This window comes from Carassius carassius, unplaced genomic scaffold (genome assembly GCF_963082965.1).
Source record: "Carassius carassius unplaced genomic scaffold, fCarCar2.1 SCAFFOLD_60, whole genome shotgun sequence".
NCBI lineage: Eukaryota > Metazoa > Chordata > Actinopteri > Cypriniformes > Cyprinidae > Carassius > Carassius carassius.
This window is the reverse complement of record NW_026775084.1, coordinates 912197-933504: the sequence shown is the minus strand read 5'-3', so window position 1 is coordinate 933504 and position 21308 is coordinate 912197. Positions and strand designations below refer to the sequence as shown.

The window sequence follows — 21308 nt, the reverse complement described above, 5'->3', positions numbered from 1 at the left end:
TAAATAGTTTGGTTTTCAGATTTGTTTTTTTGCTTGGGACATTAATTGCTGGATAGTCAGTGTTGACCTTCATAAATTCCCCCGACAGCTTAGGCTGTCTGGGGGACTTTTTTTTACTTCTTTTCCTTGTAGCATGCTGCAGATGCACAGCATGGCTGCAGATGAAGAAACAGAACAAACCATGATGAGAAAAAGTAGCAATGGGAGGAATGAAGAGGAGGAGCAAAGAAGAGGTGAAGTCAAACAAGCAGTGATCCAAAAGCAACAGGAGACAAATAAAGCCACAGGACATTTGTGGGAAGAGGGAGAAGAAAACAGCAGAGGAGTGCAAGGAAAATTGAAAGGGAAGTACAACAAAGAGCTGACTGTGGAGGTAGAGGTGGAGGGAAATGAAAAGATTTCAATGATGGATTTACTGAAAGGAGTAAAGAAGGAGTGTGGAGAAGTGATTGGCTGCAGGGTGAGAGGTGAAAGGGTCTATGAGCTCACAATGAAGGATGAAGAGACAAAGAGGAAACTAATGGATGGAGTGAGAGTGAAAGGAGTGATGGTGCATGCCAGGGATATACTGAATAACGATATGGTGGTGTCCTTTATCAATTTGCCTGTGTACTTAGAGGATGAGAAGATACTCGCCAAGCTACATGAGTGGGGAGTACGACCACTTTCACCAATCAAACGCCGGGTGTGGCCTGGAACGGATATAGTTGATGGGACACGTTTCTTAAAAGTGCGCTTCACGGAACAGGTATGTTCACTACCATACTCCACAAAGTTTGAGACTCTGAGAGGCACCGAATTTTTTCGTGTCATCCATGATAGACAAATACGTGTTTGCAGACTCTGTATCAAGCCAGGGCACATAATTAGAGAGTGCCCTGAATTAAAGTGCTTCAAGTGCAATGGTGGAGGCCATTATGCAAGAGATTGTGAAGAATGGATGGGATTAGAGAGAGAGAGAGTGGATGTTCAAGAATATGGTAAAAAGAGGAACAGTGTTCTGACAGAGGAGCAAGAGGAGGAAACAACTGATGTGGTGAGCGGTGGAGAGAAAGACGGAGCTGAAGATAGCGAAAGAAGAAGCAAAATGGAATGGCGGGACAGAGCTGAAAGTTTCAGTGAAGCGGATGATGGGGAGGAGGAGGAGGAGATGGAGCAGTCGGAAGAGATCGAAGAAGAGGAGGAGACAGATGAAAGTAATGTGAAAGAAAGAGGTAAACAAGAGGAAAATAAAAATACTGCACAGAAAGTGATAGAAAGCAGAGGTGGAGAAAAGGGAGACCGAGAAAAGAAAGATGGATTGAAAACAAAGATTAAAAGACTGAGTGCAAAGAGGAAGTCTGAGATCGACGGAGAACAGGTTGAGCAGATAAAAGAACCGCGAGCGGGTATGTAATGTATGTTTGAATGGTACGTGTGTTCCTGGTTTTGTTTTGTTTTTCTTTTAGGTTACTCTCATGGCCACTGTAACTTCAATAAATATAAATGGGTTACGGGATAAAAACAAGATGAAAAAATTATTATTTACTTATAGGAGTGATATAATCTGTATACAGGAGACAAACTGGGAGGAGGATAAAGTAAAGGAGATGAGAGAAGAGTGGAGAGGGGACATATACTATAATAATGGTGCAAAAAATGCAAGAGGTGTGGCAATATTATTTAAAAAAGATATTGTAGAAGGTATAAGAGAGGTGTATAAAGACCAGAGGGGAAGGATTTTAGTGGTTGAATTTATGTATAGAGATATGGAGTTTAGATTAATAAATATATATGTTCCAAATATAGAAGTGGAAAGGAGGGAAATTTTGGAAGAGTTAAAAGGATTAATTGTGGGGAAATGTATTATAGTGGGAGATTTCAATATAAAATGTAGTAGATTGGATGTGGGAAAGGGGGTAAAATTTAGATGGGAAAAGTCAAGGGGAATGTTGATGGAGATAATGAGAGAAAAGGGGTTAATAGATGTGTGGAGGTACGAAAATCCGGAAAAAAGAGAATTTACTAGAAGGCAGTTAAGAGAAGGTATATTAAAACAGAGTAGAATAGATTTAGTGTTGGTTGAGGAGGAAATGATTAGATACATAGACGGGATAAAACATCAGGTAAATGGTTTAAGTGATCACGATAGTGTAAGGTTCAGAATTAAGGTAGGGAGTGAGGAGGTAGGAGGAGGGATGTGGATATTGAATGCAGGGTATATTGAAGATGAAGAGTATGAGATACAGATGAAGGATCTATTAAATAGGGAAAAAGAGAAGATAGATGAGTATACAGGAGACGGTGGGTTAGAGGGTACAACAGCGGAGAGATGGGAGGAAATAAAGGATCAAATCAAGTTAATTAGTATAAAATATAGTAAAAAAAGAAAAGGAAAGATGAAGAAGGAGGAAAGTACGCTTAGGGAAAGATTGAGAGAGGAGTTAGTTAAGGCTGAAGATGAAGAAGGATACAGTATGGAAAAATATATAGAGGTTAAGATGGCACTAGAAAAATATGAAAGGGAGAAATGCAGAGGGGCTATTTTACGAAGCAAGGCAAAATATGCATTAGAGGGTGAAAAATGTACAGGGTATTTTTTAGGGCTAGAGAAAAGGAGACAAAGTAAAACATATATAAATGAAATAAATACAAAAGAGGGTAAAACAACCAAAGATTATGTAGAGATTTTGGAGAGAGTTCAAGAATTCTATGGAGAATTATATAAGAGAGGAGAAGTAGATGAGAGAAGTATAGATGGAGTATTAGAAAGCGTAGAAAATATTCTAAATAAGGAGGATGCAGAATGGTGTGATAGGGAGATAGACGAGAATGAAGTAGAAAAGGCAATAGGGGGGTTGAAAAGTGGAAAAAGTCCAGGGAGTGATGGGATTGGTATTGAATGGTATAAAACATATAGAGAAGAGGTAGCACCGATTTTAGTTAAAGTGTTCAAGGAGATGGAAAGAACAGGGATGGTGCAAAATAGATTGGTAGAGGGAGTGATAGCTTTGGTGCATAAAAAGGGGAATAGGTTGGATATAGAGAACTACAGACCAATCAGTCTATTAAATGTGGATTATAAAATATTGACTAAAGTTTTAGCGAACAGAGTAAAAAAAGTCATTGGAAGTATAGTGCAACCAACACAGAGTTACAGCATACCAGGCAGGGATATAGCAGACACGATAGGGACAGTTAGGGACGTGATAGAATACATGAAACGAGATAAGAAGGGAGGAATAGTACTAGGGATAGATTGGAATAAAGCATTCGATAGGGTAGAACACAAATACTTATTTAGGGTATTAGAGAAGTTTGGATTTGGAATGAGAATGATAGGGTGGGTGAGGAGACTATATGAGAAAGCAAAAAGTTGCATAAAAATAAATGGAGTATTAACAGACAGGTTTAAGATAGGAAGGTCAGTGAGACAGGGATGTCCCCTGTCTGCATTATTATATGCAATTTCAGTAGAGCCTCTAGCCACTCTAATCAAGAGGGATAGAAGAGTAGTTGGTATTGAGTTGCCATATGGAGGAATGTGTACTGTAAACCAATATGCAGATGACACCACAATCACAGTGAGGGAAGGAAACAGTGTAAAAAGAGTTTTAGAGATAGTGAAGAGGTTCGGGAAAGCATCAGGGGCAAAAATAAATGTAGATAAATCTGAATTAATGTATATAGGGGAGGTAGAGAGAGTAGAGGTAGGGATAAGAGTGGAGGAAAAATATATAAAAGTATTAGGGGTATATTTAGGGGTCGAAAGCAAAGAGGCAAGAGATGTGACCTGGACTGGGGTGATTAATAAAATAAGAACAGCAAGTGCAGCATGGAAAGGGAGGAAATTAAAATTAAATGGGAAAGTAATAGTAGTAAATAGTCTGCTGTTGTCAGTTTGTGTTTATGTAATGAGTGTAATGGAAATGCCAGGGTGGGTGATGAATGAATTGAATAAAATTGTATGTGATTTTATATGGGAGGGAAAAGGTGTGAAAATTGCACAGAAAACATTGGTGGGTAAGAGATGGGAGGGAGGCTTAAACTTGATGGACCTAGAAATAAAAAGGGCTGCGATGAGAATAAAAACGGTGATAAAATATATGGGAGGCCGATGGGATTATGGGTGGAAGGAATTCTTAAGGAAATATATTGATGATGTGGGAGGAATGGGGGATAATGGATGGTATATGGGCTTTAAGCAATCGATGACGGGAGGAATACCAGAAATATATCGGGAAGTATTAGAAGCATGGAGGCAGTTCCTTCCCAAAATAGAGTATGAGTGTGAAGACATACAGGTGATTAAAAATTTACCACTGTTTCTCAATGAAAGGATTAAACATAAAAATAAGACATTGTATGAATGTAAGTTTATAGAAGGAGGTATAAAACAAGTGAAGGACATTATGTATGAAGTTATTCCAGGATTTCTCAAAAATAACTGCATTTATGATACTGTGTGCGATCTGGAAGGAATGGAGAACAGAGAGAAAGTAAATAAAATATATGGAAAAATTAAATCAAGTATACCTTTGCAGTGGACTAATGTGATCGAACGTGAATGTGTATCTAATGTGGAAAAATGTATGCCGGAGATGTATGTGGATGATAATGGTGAGAAAAACAAATTTAAAAATATGAGTGTAAAGAATATATACAGGAGAATAATTGTTAATGTTATAAAAGAGCCAGCATCAGAAAAGGTGTGGAAGAAAGTATTTGAAGATTTAGATGTGAAAAAAATATGGTCAAACTTAAATGTAAAATACAACAGTATAGAGTGTGAGAATAATGACTTTCTGATAAGACATAATAGAATTTACACAAATGTGGTGTTAAACAAAATAAATAATGAGGTAAATGTCATTTGTGACGTGTGTGGTAATGGCCATGAGAGTTTTTTACATTATTTTTTAAGATGTGAAGCGTTGGTGGATTTTTTTGAGTTTCTTAAAAATCTGTTACTAGAAAACTGGGGTGTCAAAGTCGAGACCGAGGAGGAATGGGGGAAATTGTTTTTGTTTGGAACTTTCGGGAAAAGAAAAAGAGCTGACATTTGTTTAATTAATTTTGTTCTGAGTCATGCCAGACTAGCAGTAGTTCTAAGAAGAAACTATGCACATTTCGAAGGGAGAAAAATAAAAGTAAAAGATATGTTTAAGTCAATGATACAAAGAGATGTAGAGTTGATTTGTAAGTATGGAGATAAAGAGGGGAAAGAGTTTTTTTTTGACTACGAATAAATTCATACATCAAAAGGTGGGGGAAGAAATATGTTTCAATTGGTGAAGAGTAATAATCTGGTTGAGAATGGCTGATGTCAATTAAGTAAGTGTAAACATATTTGCATGTATTTTATTTATGTTCTTTATTTTTATTGCTGTATGATTATGCAAAATTAAGTAGATTAATTGAAAAATGAATCATACAAATGTAATGGAATGTAAGTAAATCAGATGGAATAATGCAATTGAAAAACTGTGAATTGAAAGTTAAATAAAAAGATAAAAAAAAAAAAAAGGCTATGCCCGATCTCGTCTGATCTCGGAAGCTAAGCAGGTTTGGGCCTGGTTAGTACTTGAATGGGAGACCGCCTGGGAATACCAGGTGCTGTAAGCTTTTAGGTTTCCTTCTCTACTTATATAATGCACTGGCAGTTATAGTGGCTGATCTTTAAATAGCCCTCTCTTTGCAGCCTCCTTCGCTTACGGCCATACCAGCCTGGCTATGCCCGATCTCGTCTGATCTCGGAAGCTAAGCAGGTTTGGGCCTGGTTAGTACTTGGAAGGGAGACCGCCTGGGAATACCAGGTGCTGTAAGCTTTTAGGTTTCCTTCTCTACTTATATAATGCACTGGCGGTTATAGTCGCTGATCTTTAAATAGCCCTCTCTTTGCAGCCTAGTACTTTTGGAATTTTTCAGTAATTATCTAATAGTTTTGCATAAATAAAAAAAAAAAAAAAAAAAGAGTCAATGCCCAGTCTTAGAAAACCGAAACAGGTTTGGGCCTGTTTAGTAGTTTTGGAACTTTTCACTAATTGTCTAATATTCTAGCAAAAAAAAAAAAAAAAAAAGAGTCAATGCCCAGTCTTAGAAAACCGAAACAGGTTTGGGCCAGGTTAGTACTTTTGGAATTTTTCAGTAATTATCTAATAGTTTTGCATAAATAAAAAAAAAAGAGTCAATGCCCAGTCTTAGAAAACCGAAACAGGTTTGGGCCTGGTTAGTACTTTTGGAACTTTTCACTAATTGTCTAATAATCTTGCAAAAAAAAAAAAAAAAAAAGAATCAATGCCCAGTCTTAGAAAACCGAAACAGGTTTGGGCCAGGTTAGTACTTTTGGAATTTTTCAGTAATTATCTAATAGTTTTGCATAAATAGAAAAAAAGAGTCAATGCCCAGTCTTAGAAAACCGAAACAGGTTTGGGCCTGGTTAGTACTTTTGGAACTTTTCACTAATTGTCTAATAATCTTGCAAAAAAAAAAAAAAAAAAAAAAAGTCAATGCCCAGTCTTAGAAAACCGAAACAGGTTTGGGCCAGGTTAGTACTTTTGGAAATTTTCACTAATTATGTAATAAATTTGCAAAAAAAAAAATTAAATAAATAAAGAGTCAATGCCCAATCTCAGAATCTAAGCAGGTTTGGGCCCAGTTAGAACTTGGATGGGAGACTGCCTGGAAATACCGATTATAGTGGCTGATCTTTAAATAGCCCTCTCTTTGCAGCCTCCTTCGCTTACGGCCATACCAGCCTGGCTATGCCCGATCTCGTCTGATCTCGCAAGCTAAGCAGGGTTGGGCCTGGTTAGTACTTGGATGGGAGACCGCCTGGGAATACCAGGTGCTGTAAGCTTTTAGGTTTCCTTCTCTACTTATATAATGCACTGGCGGTTATAGTGGCTGATCTTTAAATAGCCCTCTCTTTGCAGCCTAGTACTTTTGGAATTTTTCAGTAATTATCTAAGAGTTTTGCATAAATAAAAAAAAAAAAAAAAAAAGAGTCAATGCCCAGTCTTAGAAAACCGAAACAGGTTTGGGCCTGTTTAGTAGTTTTGGAACTTTTCACTAATTGTCTAATATTCTAGCAAAAAAAAAAAAAAAAAAGAAGAGTCAATGCCCAGTCTTAGAAAACCGAAACAGGTTTGGGCCTGGTTAGTACTTTTGGAACTTTTCACTAATTGCCTAATAATATTGAAAAAAAAAAAAAAAAAGAGTCAATGCCCAGTCTTAGAAAACCGAAACAGGTTTGGGCCAGGTTAGTACTTTTGGAAATTTTCAGTAATTATGTAATAAATTTGCAAAAAAAAAAATTAAATAAATAAAGAGTCAATGCCCAATCTCGGAATCTAAGCAGGTTTGGGCCCAATTAGTACTTGGATGGGAGACTGCCTGGAAATACCGATTATAGTGGCTGATCTTTAAATAGCCCTCTCTTTGCAGCCTCCTTCGCTTATGGCCATACCAGCCTGGCTATGCCCGATCTCGTCTGATCTCGGAAGCTAAGCAGGTTTGGGCCTGGTTAGTACTTGAATGGGAGACCGCCTGGGAATACCAGGTGCTGTAAGCTTTTAGGTTTCCTTCTCTACTTATATAATGCACTGGCAGTTATAGTGGCTGATCTTTAAATAGCCCTCTCTTTGCAGGCTCCTTCGCTTACGGCCATACCAGCCTGGCTATGCCCGATCTCGTCTGATCTCGGAAGCTAAGCAGGTTTGGGCCTGGTTAGTACTTGGAAGGGAGACTGCCTGGGAATACCAGGTGCTGTAAGCTTTTAGGTTTCCTTCTCTACTTATATAATGCACTGGCGGTTATAGTCGCTGATCTTTAAATAGCCCTCTCTTTGCAGCCTAGTACTTTTGGAATTTTTCAGTAATTATCTAATAGTTTTGCATAAATAAAAAAAAAAAATAAAAAAAAAGAGTCAATGCCCGGTCTTAGAAAACCGAAACAGGTTTGGGCCTGGTTAGTACTTTTGGAACTTTTCACTAATTGTCTAATAATCTTGCAAAAAAAAAAAAAAAAAAAAGAGTCAATGCCCAGTCTTAGAAAACCGAAACAGGTTTGGGCCAGTTTAGTACTTTTGGAATTTTTCAGTAATTATCTAATAGTTTTGCATAAATAAAAAAAAAAGAGTCAATGCCCAGTCTTAGAAAACCGAAACAGGTTTGGGCCTGGTTAGTACTTTTGGAACTTTTCACTAATTGTCTAATAATCTTGCAAAAAAAAAAAAAAAAAAAAAGAGTCAATGCCCAGTCTTAGAAAACCGAAACAGGTTTGGGCCAGGTTAGTACTTTTGGAAATTTTCAGTAATTATGTAATAAATTTGCAAAAAAAAAAATTAAATAAATAAAGAGTCAATGCCCAATCTCAGAATCTAAGCAGGTTTGGGCCCAGTTAGTACTTGGATGGGAGACTGCCTGGAAATACCGATTATAGTGGCTGATCTTTAAATAGCCCTCTCTTTGCAGCCTCCTTCGCTTACGGCCATACCAGCCTGGCTATGCCCGATCTCGTCTGATCTCGCAAGCTAAGCAGGGTTGGGCCTGGTTAGTACTTGGATGGGAGACCGCCTGGGAATACCAGGTGCTGTAAGCTTTTAGGTTTCCTTCTCTACTTATATAATGCAATGGCGGTTATAGTGGCTGATCTTTAAATAGCCCTCTCTTTGCAGCCTAGTACTTTTGGAATTTTTCAGTAATTATCTAAGAGTTTTGCATAAATAAAAAAAAAAAAAAAAAAAGAGTCAATGCCCAGTCTTAGAAAACCGAAACAGGTTTGGGCCTGTTTAGTAGTTTTGGAACTTTTCACTAATTGTCTAATATTCTAGCAAAAAAAAAAAAAAAAAAAAAGAGTCAATGCCCAGTCTTAGAAAACCGAAACAGGTTTGGGCCAGGTTAGTACTTTTGGAATTTTTCAGTAATTATCTAATAGTTTTGCATAAATAAAAAAAAAAAGAGTCAATGCCCAGTCTTAGAAAACCGAAACAGGTTTGGGCCTGGTTAGTACTTTTGGAACTTTTCACTAATTGTCTAATAATCTTGCAAAAAAAAAAAAAAGAGTCAATGCCCAGTCTTAGAAAACCGAAACAGGTTTGGGCCAGGTTAGTACTTTTGGAAATTTTCAGTAATTATGTAATAAATTTGCAAAAAAAAAAATTAAATAAATAAAGAGTCAATGCCCAATCTCAGAATCTAAGCAGGTTTGGGCCCAGTTAGTACTTGGATGGGAGACTGCCTGGAAATACCGATTATAGTGGCTGATCTTTAAATAGCCCTCTCTTTGCAGCCTCCTTCGCTTATGGCCATACCAGCCTGGCTATGCCCGATCTCGTCTGATCTCGGAAGCTAAGCAGGTTTGGGCCTGGTTAGTACTTGAATGGGAGACCGCCTGGGAATACCAGGTGCTGTAAGCTTTTAGGTTTCCTTCTCTACTTATATAATGCACTGGCAGTTATAGTGGCTGATCTTTAAATAGCCCTCTCTTTGCAGCCTAGTACTTTTGGAATTTTTCAGTAATTATCTAAGAGTTTTGCATAAATAAAAAAAAAAAAAAAAAAAGAGTCAATGCCCAGTCTTAGAAAACCGAAACAGGTTTGGGCCTGTTTAGTAGTTTTGGAACTTTTCACTAATTGTCTAATATTCTAGCAAAAAAAAAAAAAAAAAGAAGAGTCAATGCCCAGTCTTAGAAAACCGAAACAGGTTTGGGCCTGGTTAGTACTTTTGGAACTTTTCACTAATTGCCTAATAATCTTGCAAAAAAAAAAAAAAAAGAGTCAATGCCCAGTCTTAGAAAACCGAAACAGGTTTGGGCCAGGTTAGTACTTTTGGAATTTTTCAGTAATTATCTAATAGTTTTGCATAAATAAAAAAAAAAAGAGTCAATGCCCAGTCTTAGAAAACCGAAACAGGTTTGGGCCTGGTTAGTACTTTTGGAACTTTTCACTAATTGTCTAATAATCTTGCAAAAAAAAAAAAAAAAAAAAGAGTCAATGCCCAGTCTTAGAAAACCGAAACAGGTTTGGGCCAGGTTAGTACTTTTGGAAATTTTCAGTAATTATGTAATAAATTTGCAAAAAAAAAAATTAAATAAATAAAGAGTCAATGCCCAATCTCAGAATCTAAGCAGGTTTGGGCCCAGTTAGTACTTGGATGGGAGACTGCCTGGAAATACCGATTATAGTGGCTGATCTTTAAATAGCCCTCTCTTTGCAGCCTCCTTCGCTTATGGCCATACCAGCCTGGCTATGCCCGATCTCGTCTGATCTCGGAAGCTAAGCAGGTTTGGGCCTGGTTAGTACTTGAATGGGAGACCGCCTGGGAATACCAGGTGCTGTAAGCTTTTAGGTTTCCTTCTCTACTTATATAATGCACTGGCAGTTATAGTGGCTGATCTTTAAATAGCCCTCTCTTTGCAGCCTCCTTCGCTTACGGCCATACCAGCCTGGCTATGCCCGATCTTGTCTGATCTCGGAAGCTAAGCAGGTTTGGGCCTGGTTAGTACTTGGAAGGGAGACCGCCTGGGAATACCAGGTGCTGTAAGCTTTTAGGTTTCCTTCTCTACTTATATAATGCACTGGCGGTTATAGTCGCTGATCTTTAAATAGCCCTCTCTTTGCAGCCTAGTACTTTTGGAATTTTTCAGTAATTATCTAATAGTTTTGCATAAATAAAAAAAAAGAGTCAATGCCCAGTCTTAGAAAACCGAAACAGGTTTGGGCCAGGTTAGTACTTTTGGAAATTTTCAGTAATTATGTAATAAATTTGCAAAAAAAAAAATTAAATAAATAAAGAGTCAATGCCCAATCTCAGAATCTAAGCAGGTTTGGGCCCAGTTAGTACTTGGATGGGAGACTGCCTGGAAATACCGATTATAGTGGCTGATCTTTAAATAGCCCTCTCTTTGCAGCTTCCTTCGCTTACGGCCATACTAGCCTGGCTATGCCCGATCTCGTCTGATCTCGCAAGCTAAGCAGGGTTGGGCCTGGTTAGTACTTGGATGGGAGACCGCCTGGGAATACCAGGTGCTGTAAGCTTTTAGGTTTCCTTCTCTACTTATATAATGCACTGGCGGTTATAGTGGCTGATCTTTAAATAGCCCTCTCTTTGCAGCCTAGTACTTTTGGAATTTTTCAGTAATTATCTAAGAGTTTTGCATAAATAAAAAAAAAAAAAAAAAAAAGAGTCAATGCCCAGTCTTAGAAAACCGAAACAGGTTTGGGCCTGTTTAGTAGTTTTGGAACTTTTCACTAATTGTCTAATAATCTAGCAAAAAAAAAAAAAAGAAAAAGAGTCAATGCCCAGTCTTAGAAAACTGAAACAGGTTTGGGCCTGGTTAGTACTTTTGGAACTTTTCACTAATTGCCTAATAATCTTGCAAAAAAAAAAAAAAAAAGAGTCAATGCCCAGTCTTAGAAAACCGAAACAGGTTTGGGCCAGGTTAGTACTTTTGGAATTTTTCAGTAATTATCTAATAGTTTTGCATAAATAAAAAAAAAAGAGTCAATGCCCAGTCTTAGAAAACTGAAACAGGTTTGGGCCAGGTTAGTACTTTTGGAAATTTTCAGTAATTATGTAATAAATTTGCAAAAAAAAAAATTAAATAAATAAAGAGTCAATGCCCAATCTCAGAATCTAAGCAGGTTTGGGCCCAGTTAGTACTTGGATGGGAGACTGCCTGGAAATACCGATTATAGTGGCTGATCTTTAAATAGCCCTCTCTTTGCAGCCTCCTTCGCTTATGGCCATACCAGCCTGGCTATGCCCGATCTCGTCTGATCTCGGAAGCTAAGCAGGTTTGGGCCTGGTTAGTACTTGAATGGGAGACCGCCTGGGAATACCAGGTGCTGTAAGCTTTTAGGTTTCCTTCTCTACTTATATAATGCACTGGCAGTTATAGTGGCTGATCTTTAAATAGCCCTCTCTTTGCAGGCTCCTTCGCTTACGGCCATACCAGCCTGGCTATGCCCGATCTCGTCTGATCTCGGAAGCTAAGCAGGTTTGGGCCTGGTTAGTACTTGGAAGGGAGACCGCCTGGGAATACCAGGTGCTGTAAGCTTTTAGGTTTCCTTCTCTACTTATATAATGCACTGGCGGTTATAGTCGCTGATCTTTAAATAGCCCTCTATTTGCAGCCTAGTACTTTTGGAATTTTTCAGTAATTATCTAATAGTTTTGCATAAATAAAAAAAAAAAAAAAAAAGAGTCAATGCCCAGTCTTAGAAAACCGAAACAGGTTTGGGCCTGTTTAGTAGTTTTGGAACTTTTCACTAATTGTCTAATAATCTAGCAAAAAAAAAAAAAAAAAAAAGAGTCAATGCCCAGTCTTAGAAAACCGAAACAGGTTTGGGCCTGGTTAGTACTTTTGGAACTTTTCACTAATTGTCTAATAATCTTGCAAAAAAAAAAAAAAAAAAAAGAGTCAATGCCCAGTCTTAGAAAACCGAAACAGGTTTGGGCCAGGTTAGTACTTTTGGAATTTTTCAGTAATTATCTAATAGTTTTGCATAAATAAAAAAAAAGAGTCAATGCCCAGTCTTAGAAAACCGAAACAGGTTTGGGCCTGGTTAGTACTTTTGGAACTTTTCACTAATTGTCTAATAATCTTGCAAAAAAAAAAAAAAAAAAAAAGAGTCAATGCCCAGTCTTAGAAAACCGAAACAGGTTTGGGCCAGGTTAGTACTTTTGGAAATTTTCACTAATTATGTAATAAATTTGCAAAAAAAAAAATTAAATAAATAAAGAGTCAATGCCCAATCTCAGAATCTAAGCAGGTTTGGGCCCAGTTAGAACTTGGATGGGAGACTGCCTGGAAATACCGATTATAGTGGCTGATCTTTAAATAGCCCTCTCTTTGCAGCCTCCTTCGCTTACGGCCATACCAGCCTGGCTATGCCCGCTCTCGTCTGATCTCGCAAGCTAAGCAGGGTTGGGCCTGGTTAGTACTTGGATGGGAGACCGCCTGGGAATACCAGGTGCTGTAAGCTTTTAGGTTTCCTTCTCTACTTATATAATGCACTTGCGGTTATAGTGGCTGATCTTTAAATAGCCCTCTCTTTGCAGCCTAGTACTTTTGGAATTTTTCAGTAATTATCTAAGAGTTTTGCATAAATAAAAAAAAAAAAAAAAAAAGAGTCAATGCCCAGTCTTAGAAAACCGAAACAGGTTTGGGCCTGTTTAGTAGTTTTGGAACTTTTCACTAATTGTCTAATATTCTAGCAAAAAAAAAAAAAAAAAGAAGAGTCAATGCCCAGTCTTAGAAAACCGAAACAGGTTTGGGCCTGGTTAGTACTTTTAAAACTTTTCACTAATTGCCTAATAATCTTGCAAAAAAAAAAAAAAAAAGAGTCAATGCCCAGTCTTAGAAAACCGAAACAGGTTTGGGCCAGGTTAGTACTTTTGGAATTTTTCAGTAATTATCTAATAGTTTTGCATAAATAAAAAAAAAAGAGTCAATGCCCAGTCTTAGAAAACCGAAACAGGTTTGGGCCTGGTTAGTACTTTTGGAACTTTTCACTAATTGTCTAATAATCTTGCAAAAAAAAAAAAAAAAAAAAGAGTCAATGCCCAGTCTTAGAAAACCGAAACAGGTTTGGGCCAGGTTAGTACTTTTGGAAATTTTCAGTAATTATGTAATAAATTTGCAAAAAAAAAAATTAAATAAATAAAGAGTCAATGCCCAATCTCAGAATCTAAGCAGGTTTGGGCCCAGTTAGTACTCGGATGGGAGACTGCCTGGAAATACCGATTATAGTGGCTGATCTTTAAATAGCCCTCTCTTTGCAGCCTCCTTCGCTTATGGCCATACCAGCCTGGCTATGCCCGATCTCGTCTGATCTCGGAAGCTAAGCAGGTTTGGGCCTGGTTAGTACTTGAATGGGAGACCGCCTGGGAATACCAGGTGCTGTAAGCTTTTAGGTTTCCTTCTCTACTTATATAATGCACTGGCAGTTATAGTGGCTGATCTTTAAATAGCCCTCTCTTTGCAGCCTCCTTCGCTTACGGCCATACCAGCCTGGCTATGCCTGATCTCGTCTGATCTCGGAAGCTAAGCAGGTTTGGGCCTGGTTAGTACTTGGAAGGGAGACCGCCTGGGAATACCAGGTGCTGTAAGCTTTTAGGTTTCCTTCTCTACTTATATAATGCACTGGCAGTTATAGTCGCTGATCTTTAAATAGCCCTCTCTTTGCAGCCTAGTACTTTTGGAATTTTTCAGTAATTATCTAATAGTTTTGCATAAATAAAAAAAAAAAAAAAAAAGAGTCAATGCCCAGTCTTAGAAAACCGAAACAGGTTTGGGCCTGTTTAGTAGTTTTGGAACTTTTCACTAATTGTCTAATAATCTAGCAAAAAAAAAAAAAAAAAAAGAGTCAATGCCCAGTCTTAGAAAACCGAAACAGGTTTGGGCCTGGTTAGTACTTTTGGAACTTTTCACTAATTGTCTAATAATCTTGCAAAAAAAAAAAAAAAAAAAAGAGTCAATGCCCAGTCTTAGAAAACCGAAACAGGTTTGGGCCAGGTTAGTACTTTTGGAATTTTTCAGTAATTATCTAATAGTTTTGCATAAATAAAAAAAAAGAGTCAATGCCCAGTCTTAGAAAACCGAAACAGGTTTGGGCCTGGTTAGTACTTTTGGAACTTTTCACTAATTGTCTAATAATCTTGCAAAAAAAAAAAAAAAAAAAAAAGAGTCAATGCCCAGTCTTAGAAAACCGAAACAGGTTTGGGCCAGGTTAGTACTTTTGGAAATTTTCACTAATTATGTAATAAATTTGCAAAAAAAAAAATTAAATAAATAAAGAGTCAATGCCCAATCTCAGAATCTAAGCAGGTTTGGGCCCAGTTAGAACTTGGATGGGAGACTGCCTGGAAATACCGATTATAGTGGCTGATCTTTAAATAGCCCTCTCTTTGCAGCCTCCTTCGCTTACGGCCATACCAGCCTGGCTATCCCCGATCTCGTCTGATCTCGCAGGGTTGGGCCTGGTTAGTACTTGGATGGGAGACCGCCTGGGAATACCAGGTGCTGTAAGCTTTTAGGTTTCCTTCTCTACTTATATAATGCACTGGCGGTTATAGTCGCTGATCTTTAAATAGCCCTCTCTTTGCAGCCTAGTACTTTTGGAATTTTTCAGTAATTATCTAATAGTTTTGCATAAATAAAAAAAAAGAGTCAATGCCCAGTCTTAGAAAACCGAAACAGGTTTGGGCCAGGTTAGTACTTTTGGAAATTTTCAGTAATTATGTAATAAATTTGCAAAAAAAAAAATTAAATAAATAAAGAGTCAATGCCCAATCTCAGAATCTAAGCAGGTTTGGGCCCAGTTAGTACTTGGATGGGAGACTGCCTGGAAATACCGATTATAGTGGCTGATCTTTAAATAGCCCTCTCTTTGCAGCCTCCTTCGCTTCCGGCCATACCAGCCTGGCTATGCCCGATCTCGTCTGATCTCGCAAGCTAAGCAGGGTTGGGCCTGGTTAGTACTTGGATGGGAGACCGCCTGGGAATACCAGGTGCTGTAAGCTTTTAGGTTTCCTTCTCTACTTATATAATGCACTGGCGGTTATAGTGGCTGATCTTTAAATAGCCCTCTCTTTGCAGCCTAGTACTTTTGGAATTTTTCAGTAATTATCTAAGAGTTTTGCATAAATAAAAAAAAAAAAAAAAAAAAGAGTCAATGCCCAGTCTTAGAAAACCGAAACAGGTTTGGGCCTGTTTAGTAGTTTTGGAACTTTTCACTAATTGTCTAATAATCCTGCAAAAAAAAAAAAAAAAAAAAGAGTCAATGCCCAGTCTTAGAAAACCGAAACAGGTTTGGGCCAGGTTAGTACTTTTGGAATTTTTCAGTAATTATCTAATAGTTTTGCATAAATAAAAAAAAAGAGTCAATGCCCAGTCTTAGAAAACCGAAACAGGTTTGGGCCTGGTTAGTACTTTTGGAACTTTTCACTAATTGTCTAATAATCTTGCAAAAAAAAAAAAAAAAAAAAAGAGTCAATGCCCAGTCTTAGAAAACCGAAACAGGTTTGGGCCAGGTTAGTACTTTTGGAAATTTTCACTAATTATGTAATAAATTTGCAAAAAAAAAAATTAAATAAATAAAGAGTCAATGCCCAATCTCAGAATCTAAGCAGGTTTGGGCCCAGTTAGAACTTGGATGGGAGACTGCCTGGAAATACCGATTATAGTGGCTGATCTTTAAATAGCCCTCTCTTTGCAGCCTCCTTCGCTTACGGCCATACCAGCCTGGCTATGCCCGATCTCGTCTGATCTCGCAAGCTAAGCAGGGTTGGGCCTGGTTAGTACTTGGATGGGAGACCGCCTGGGAATACCAGGTGCTGTAAGCTTTTAGGTTTCCTTCTCTACTTATATAATGCACTGGCGGTTATAGTGGCTGATCTTTAAATAGCCCTCTCTTTGCAGCCTAGTACTTTTGGAATTTTTCAGTAATTATCTAAGAGTTTTGCATAAATAAAAAAAAAAAAAAAAAAAAAAGAGTCAATGCCCAGTCTTAGAAAACCGAAACAGGTTTGGGCCTGTTTAGTAGTTTTGGAACTTTTCACTAATTGTCTAATATTCTAGCAAAAAAAAAAAAAAAAAGAAGAGTCAATGCCCAGTCTTAGAAAACCGAAACAGGTTTGGGCCTGGTTAGTACTTTTGGAACTTTTCACTAATTGCCCAATAATCTTGCAAAAAAAAAAAAAAAAGAGTCAATGCCCAGTCTTAGAAAACCGAAACAGGTTTGGGCCAGGTTAGTACTTTTGGAATTTTTCAGTAATTATCTAATAGTTTTGCATAAATAAAAAAAAAAGAGTCAATGCCCAGTCTTAGAAAACCGAAACAGGTTTGGGCCTGGTTAGTACTTTTGGAACTTTTCACTAATTGTCTAATAATCTTGCAAAAAAAAAAAAAAAAAAAGAGTCAATGCCCAGTCTTAGAAAACCGAAACAGGTTTGGGCCAGGTTAGTACTTTTGGAATTTTTCAGTAATTATCTAATAGTTTTGCATAAATAAAAAAAAAGAGTCAATGCCCAGTCTTAGAAAACCGAAACAGGTTTGGGCCTGGTTAGTACTTTTGGAACTTTTCACTAATTGTCTAATAATCTTGCAAAAAAAAAAAAAAAAAAAAAGAGTCAATGCCCAGTCTTAGAAAACCGAAACAGGTTTGGGCCAGGTTAGTACTTTTGGAAATTTTCAGTAATTATGTAATAAATTTGCAAAAAAAAAATTAAATAAATAAAGAGTCAATGCCCAATCTCAGAATCTAAGCAGGTTTGGGCCCAGTTAGTACTTGGATGGGAGACTGCCTGGAAATACCGATTATAGTGGCTGATCTTTAAATAGCCCTCTCTTTGCAGCCTCCTTCGCTTATGGCCATACCAGCCTGGCTATGCCCGATCTCGTCTGATCTCGGAAGCTAAGCAGGTTTGGGCCTGGTTAGTACTTGAATGGGAGACCGCCTGGGAATACCAGGTGCTGTAAGCTTTTAGGTTTCCTTCTCTACTTATATAATGCACTGGCAGTTATAGTGGCTGATCTTTAAATAGCCCTCTCTTTGCAGCCTCCTTCGCTTACGGCCATACCAGCCTGGCTATGCCCGATCTCGCCTAACCTCGGAAGCTAAGCAGGTTTGGGCCTGGTTAGTACTTGGAAGGGAGACCGCCTGGGAATACCAGGTGCTGTAAGCTTTTAGGTTTCCTTCTCTACTTATATAATGCACTGGCGGTTATAGTCGCTGATCTTTAAATAGCCCTCTCTTTGCAGCCTAGTACTTTTGGAATTTTTCAGTAATTATCTAATAGTTTTGCATAAATAAAAAAAAAAAAAAAAAAAGAGTCAATGCCCAGTCTTAGAAAACCGAAACAGGTTTGGGCCTGTTTAGTAGTTTTGGAACTTTTCACTAATTGTCTAATAATCTAGCAAAAAAAAAAAAAAAAAAAAAGAGTCAATGCCCAGTCTTAGAAAACCGAAACAGGTTTGGGCCTGGTTAGTACTTTTGGAACTTTTCACTAATTGTCTAATAATCTTGCAAAAAAAAAAAAAAAAAAAAGAGTCAATGCCCAGTCTTAGAAAACCGAAACAGGTTTGGGCCAGGTTAGTACTTTTGGAATTTTTCAGTAATTATCTAATAGTTTTGCATAAATAAAAAAAAAGAGTCAATGCCCAGTCTTAGAAAACCGAAACAGGTTTGGGCCTGGTTAGTACTTTTGGAACTTTTCACTAATTGTCTAATAATCTTGCAAAAAAAAAAAATAAAAAATAAAGAGTCAATGCCCAGTCTTAGAAAACCGAAACAGGTTTGGGCCAGGTTAGTACTTTTGGAAATTTTCACTAATTATGTAATAAATTTGCAAAAAAAATAAATAAATAAATAAAGAGTCAATGCCCAATCTCAGAATCTAAGCAGGTTTGGGCCCAGTTAGTACTTGGATGGGAGACTGCCTGGAAATACCGATTATAGTGGCTGATCTTTAAATAGCCCTCTCTTTGCAGCCTCCTACGCTTATGGCCATACCAGCCTGTCTATGCCCGATCTCGTCTGATCTCGGAAGCTAAGCAGGTTTGGGCCTGGTTAGTACTTGAATGGGAGACCGCCTGGGAATACCAGGTGCTGTAAGCTTTTAGGTTTCCTTCTCTACTTATATAATGCACTGGCAGTTATAGTGGCTGATCTTTAAATAGCCCTCTCTTTGCAGCCTCCTTCGCTTACGGCCATACCAGCCTGGCTATGCCCGATCTCATCTGATCTCGGAAGCTAAGCAGGTTTGGGCCTGGTTAGTACTTGGAAGGGAGACCGCCTGGGAATACCAGGTGCTGTAAGCTTTTAGGTTTCCTTCTCTACTTATATAATGCACTGGCGGTTATAGTCGCTGATCTTTAAATAGCCCTCTCTTTGCAGCCTAGTACTTTTGGAATTTTTCAGTAATTATCTAATAGTTTTGCATAAATAAAAAAAAAGAGTCAATGCCCAATCTTAGAAAACCGAAACAGGTTTGGGCCAGGTTAGTACTTTTGGAAATTTTCAGTAATTATGTAATAAATTTGCAAAAAAAAAAATTAAATAAATAAAGAGTCAATGCCCAATCTCAGAATCTAAGCAGGTTTGGGCCCAGTTAGTACTTGGATGGGAGACTGCCTGGAAATACCGATTATAGTGGCTGATCTTTAAATAGCCCTCTCTTTGCAGCCTCCTTCGCTTACGTCCATACCAGCCTGGCTATGCCCGATCTCGTCTGATATCGCAAGCTAAGCAGGGTTGGGCCTGGTTAGTACTTGGATGGGAGACCGCCTGGGAATACCAGGTGCTGTAAGCTTTTAGGTTTCCTTCTCTACTTATATAATGCACTGGCGGTTATAGTGGCTGATCTTTAAATAGCCCTCTCTTTGCAGCCTAGTACTTTTGGAATTTTTCAGTAATTATCTAAGAGTTTTGCATAAATAAAAAAAAAAACAAAAAAGAGTCAATGCCCAGTCTTAGAAAACCGAAACAGGTTTGGGCCTGTTTAGTAGTTTTGGAACTTTTCACTAATTGTCTAATAATCTAGCAAAAAAAAAAAAAAAAAAAAGAGTCAATGCCCAGTCTTAGAAAACCGAAACAGGTTTGGGCCTGGTTAGTACTTTTGGAACTTTTCACTAATTGTCTAATAATCTTGCAAAAAAAAAAAAAAAAAAAAGAGTCAATGCCCAGTCTTAGAAAACCGAAACAGGTTTGGGCCAGGTTAGTACTTTTGGAATTTTTCAGTAATTATCTAATAGTTTTGCATAAATAAAAAAAAAGAGTCAATGCCCAGTCTTAGAAAACCGAAACAGGTTTGGGCCTGGTTAGTACTTTTGGAACTTTTCACTAATTGTCTAATAATCTTGCAAAAAAAAAAAAAAAAAAAAAAGAGTCAATGCCCAGTCTTAGAAAACCGAAACAGGTTTGGGCCAGGTTAGTACTTTTGGAAATTTTCACTAATTATGTAATAAATTTGCAAAAAAAAAAATTAAATAAATAAAGAGTCAATGCCCAATCTCAGAATCTAAGCAGGTTTGGGCCCAGTTAGAACTTGGATGGGAGACTGCCTGGAAATACCGATTATAGTGGCTGATCTTTAAATAGCCCTCTCTTTGCAGCCTCCTTCGCTTACGGCCATACCAGCCTGGCTATGCCCGATCTCGTCTGATCTCGCAAGCTAAGCAGGGTTGGGCCTGGTTAGTACTTGGATGGGAGACCGCCTGGGAATACCAGGTGCTGTAAGCTTTTAGGTTTCCTTCTCTACTTATATAATGCACTGGCGGTTATAGTGGCTGATCTTTAAATAGCCCTCTCTTTGCAGCCTAGTACTTTTGGAATTTTTCAGTAATTATCTAAGAGTTTTGCATAAATAAAAAAAAAAAAAAAAAAAGAGTCAATGCCCAGTCTTAGAAAACCGAAACAGGTTTGGGCCTGTTTAGTAGTTTTGGAACTTTTCACTAATTGTCTAATATTCTAGCAAAAAAAAAAAAAAAAAGAAGAGTCAATGCCCAGTCTTAGAAAACCGAAACAGGTTTGGGCCTGGTTAGTACTTTTGGAACTTTTCACTAATTGTCTAATAATCTTGCAAAAAAAAAAAAAAAAAAAAGAGTCAATGCCCAGTCTTAGAAAACCGAAACAGGTTTGGGCCAGGTTAGTACTTTTGGAAATTTTCAGTAATTATGTAATAAATTTGCAAAAAAAAAAATTAAATAAATAAAGAGTCAATGCCCAATCGCAGAATCTAAGCAGGTTTGGGCCCAGTTAGTACTTGGATGGGAGACTGCCTGGAAATACCGATTATAGTGGCTGATCTTTAAATAGCCCTCTCTTTGCAGCCTCCTTCGCTTACGGCCATACCAGCCTGGCTATGCCCGATCTCGTCTGATCTCGGAAGCTAAGCAGGTTTGGGCCTGGTTAGTACTTGGAAGGGAGACCGCCTGGGAATACCAGGTGCTGTAAGCTTTTAGGTTTCCTTCTCTACTTATATAATGCACTGGCGGTTATAGTCGCTGATCTTTAAATAGCCCTCTCTTTGCAGCCTAGTACTTTTGGAATTTTTCAGTAATTATCTAATAGTTTTGCATAAATAAAAAAAAAGAGTCAATGCCCAATCTTAGAAAACCGAAACAGGTTTGGGCCAGGTTAGTACTTTTGGAAATTTTCAGTAATTATGTAATAAATTTGCAAAAAAAAAAATTAAATAAATAAAGAGTCAATGCCCAATCTCAGAATCTAAGCAGGTTTGGGCCCAGTTAGTACTTGGATGGGAGACTGCCTGGAAATACCGATTATAGTGGCTGATCTTTAAATAGCCCTCTCTTTGCAGCCT

At 37.8% G+C, this 21308-nt stretch overlaps 1 protein-coding gene, 22 non-coding genes and 2 pseudogenes across 23 annotated transcripts; all 25 read left to right on the top strand.

The window, feature by feature from the left end:
• Positions 1-54: 54 nt before the first annotated feature.
• Positions 55-5491, top strand: LOC132134796 (uncharacterized). The gene is made up of 2 exons (XM_059547158.1): positions 55-1397; positions 4954-5491. Exon 1 carries the CDS (start codon positions 134-136, stop codon positions 1394-1396), a length of 1263 nt encoding a protein of 420 aa, XP_059403141.1. The 5' UTR covers positions 55-133; the 3' UTR covers position 1397; positions 4954-5491.
• A 197-nt stretch (positions 5492-5688) lies between these two features.
• Positions 5689-5807, top strand: LOC132135438 (5S ribosomal RNA). Its single transcript, XR_009430381.1, has one exon. It is a non-coding gene; the product is annotated as a 5S ribosomal RNA (ribosomal RNA).
• Positions 5808-6719: 912 nt separating this feature from the next.
• LOC132136153 (5S ribosomal RNA) lies at positions 6720-6838 on the top strand. Its single transcript, XR_009431054.1, has one exon. It is a non-coding gene; the product is annotated as a 5S ribosomal RNA (ribosomal RNA).
• Positions 6839-7433: 595 nt separating this feature from the next.
• On the top strand, positions 7434-7552 carry LOC132135528 (5S ribosomal RNA). The gene has a single exon (XR_009430468.1). It is a non-coding gene; the product is annotated as a 5S ribosomal RNA (ribosomal RNA).
• An 84-nt stretch (positions 7553-7636) lies between these two features.
• LOC132135962 (5S ribosomal RNA) lies at positions 7637-7755 on the top strand. Its single transcript, XR_009430874.1, has one exon. It is a non-coding gene; the product is annotated as a 5S ribosomal RNA (ribosomal RNA).
• A 706-nt stretch (positions 7756-8461) lies between these two features.
• Positions 8462-8580, top strand: LOC132136152 (5S ribosomal RNA). Its single transcript, XR_009431053.1, has one exon. It is a non-coding gene; the product is annotated as a 5S ribosomal RNA (ribosomal RNA).
• Positions 8581-9278: 698 nt separating this feature from the next.
• LOC132135527 (5S ribosomal RNA) lies at positions 9279-9397 on the top strand. The gene has a single exon (XR_009430467.1). It is a non-coding gene; the product is annotated as a 5S ribosomal RNA (ribosomal RNA).
• An 807-nt stretch (positions 9398-10204) lies between these two features.
• Positions 10205-10323, top strand: LOC132135526 (5S ribosomal RNA). Its single transcript, XR_009430466.1, has one exon. It is a non-coding gene; the product is annotated as a 5S ribosomal RNA (ribosomal RNA).
• An 84-nt stretch (positions 10324-10407) lies between these two features.
• LOC132136097 (5S ribosomal RNA) lies at positions 10408-10526 on the top strand. Its single transcript, XR_009431000.1, has one exon. It is a non-coding gene; the product is annotated as a 5S ribosomal RNA (ribosomal RNA).
• A 372-nt stretch (positions 10527-10898) lies between these two features.
• On the top strand, positions 10899-11017 carry LOC132136227 (5S ribosomal RNA). The gene has a single exon (XR_009431123.1). It is a non-coding gene; the product is annotated as a 5S ribosomal RNA (ribosomal RNA).
• Positions 11018-11717: 700 nt separating this feature from the next.
• Positions 11718-11836, top strand: LOC132135525 (5S ribosomal RNA). The gene has a single exon (XR_009430465.1). It is a non-coding gene; the product is annotated as a 5S ribosomal RNA (ribosomal RNA).
• Positions 11837-11920: 84 nt separating this feature from the next.
• On the top strand, positions 11921-12039 carry LOC132135436 (5S ribosomal RNA). Its single transcript, XR_009430380.1, has one exon. It is a non-coding gene; the product is annotated as a 5S ribosomal RNA (ribosomal RNA).
• An 809-nt stretch (positions 12040-12848) lies between these two features.
• On the top strand, positions 12849-12967 carry LOC132136274 (5S ribosomal RNA). The gene has a single exon (XR_009431170.1). It is a non-coding gene; the product is annotated as a 5S ribosomal RNA (ribosomal RNA).
• Positions 12968-13774: 807 nt separating this feature from the next.
• LOC132135524 (5S ribosomal RNA) lies at positions 13775-13893 on the top strand. Its single transcript, XR_009430464.1, has one exon. It is a non-coding gene; the product is annotated as a 5S ribosomal RNA (ribosomal RNA).
• Positions 13894-13977: 84 nt separating this feature from the next.
• LOC132135938 (5S ribosomal RNA) lies at positions 13978-14096 on the top strand. The gene has a single exon (XR_009430851.1). It is a non-coding gene; the product is annotated as a 5S ribosomal RNA (ribosomal RNA).
• An 809-nt stretch (positions 14097-14905) lies between these two features.
• LOC132136304 (5S ribosomal RNA) lies at positions 14906-15015 on the top strand (annotated as a pseudogene).
• Positions 15016-15387: 372 nt separating this feature from the next.
• Positions 15388-15506, top strand: LOC132136266 (5S ribosomal RNA). Its single transcript, XR_009431162.1, has one exon. It is a non-coding gene; the product is annotated as a 5S ribosomal RNA (ribosomal RNA).
• Positions 15507-16209: 703 nt separating this feature from the next.
• On the top strand, positions 16210-16328 carry LOC132136151 (5S ribosomal RNA). Its single transcript, XR_009431052.1, has one exon. It is a non-coding gene; the product is annotated as a 5S ribosomal RNA (ribosomal RNA).
• A 1019-nt stretch (positions 16329-17347) lies between these two features.
• On the top strand, positions 17348-17466 carry LOC132135523 (5S ribosomal RNA). The gene has a single exon (XR_009430463.1). It is a non-coding gene; the product is annotated as a 5S ribosomal RNA (ribosomal RNA).
• An 84-nt stretch (positions 17467-17550) lies between these two features.
• Positions 17551-17669, top strand: LOC132136262 (5S ribosomal RNA). Its single transcript, XR_009431158.1, has one exon. It is a non-coding gene; the product is annotated as a 5S ribosomal RNA (ribosomal RNA).
• An 813-nt stretch (positions 17670-18482) lies between these two features.
• Positions 18483-18601, top strand: LOC132135824 (5S ribosomal RNA). The gene has a single exon (XR_009430745.1). It is a non-coding gene; the product is annotated as a 5S ribosomal RNA (ribosomal RNA).
• An 84-nt stretch (positions 18602-18685) lies between these two features.
• Positions 18686-18804, top strand: LOC132135302 (5S ribosomal RNA). Its single transcript, XR_009430252.1, has one exon. It is a non-coding gene; the product is annotated as a 5S ribosomal RNA (ribosomal RNA).
• Positions 18805-19176: 372 nt separating this feature from the next.
• Positions 19177-19295, top strand: LOC132136288 (5S ribosomal RNA; annotated as a pseudogene).
• Positions 19296-20105: 810 nt separating this feature from the next.
• LOC132136149 (5S ribosomal RNA) lies at positions 20106-20224 on the top strand. The gene has a single exon (XR_009431050.1). It is a non-coding gene; the product is annotated as a 5S ribosomal RNA (ribosomal RNA).
• A 598-nt stretch (positions 20225-20822) lies between these two features.
• Positions 20823-20941, top strand: LOC132135435 (5S ribosomal RNA). Its single transcript, XR_009430379.1, has one exon. It is a non-coding gene; the product is annotated as a 5S ribosomal RNA (ribosomal RNA).
• The last annotated feature ends 367 nt before the right edge of the window (positions 20942-21308 follow it).

What these genes read in the sequence shown, in the direction of transcription:
- LOC132134796 (XM_059547158.1), top strand. Translation starts at nt 134, where the DNA reads ATGCTGCAGATGCACAGCATGGCTGCAGATGAAGAAACAGAACAAACC.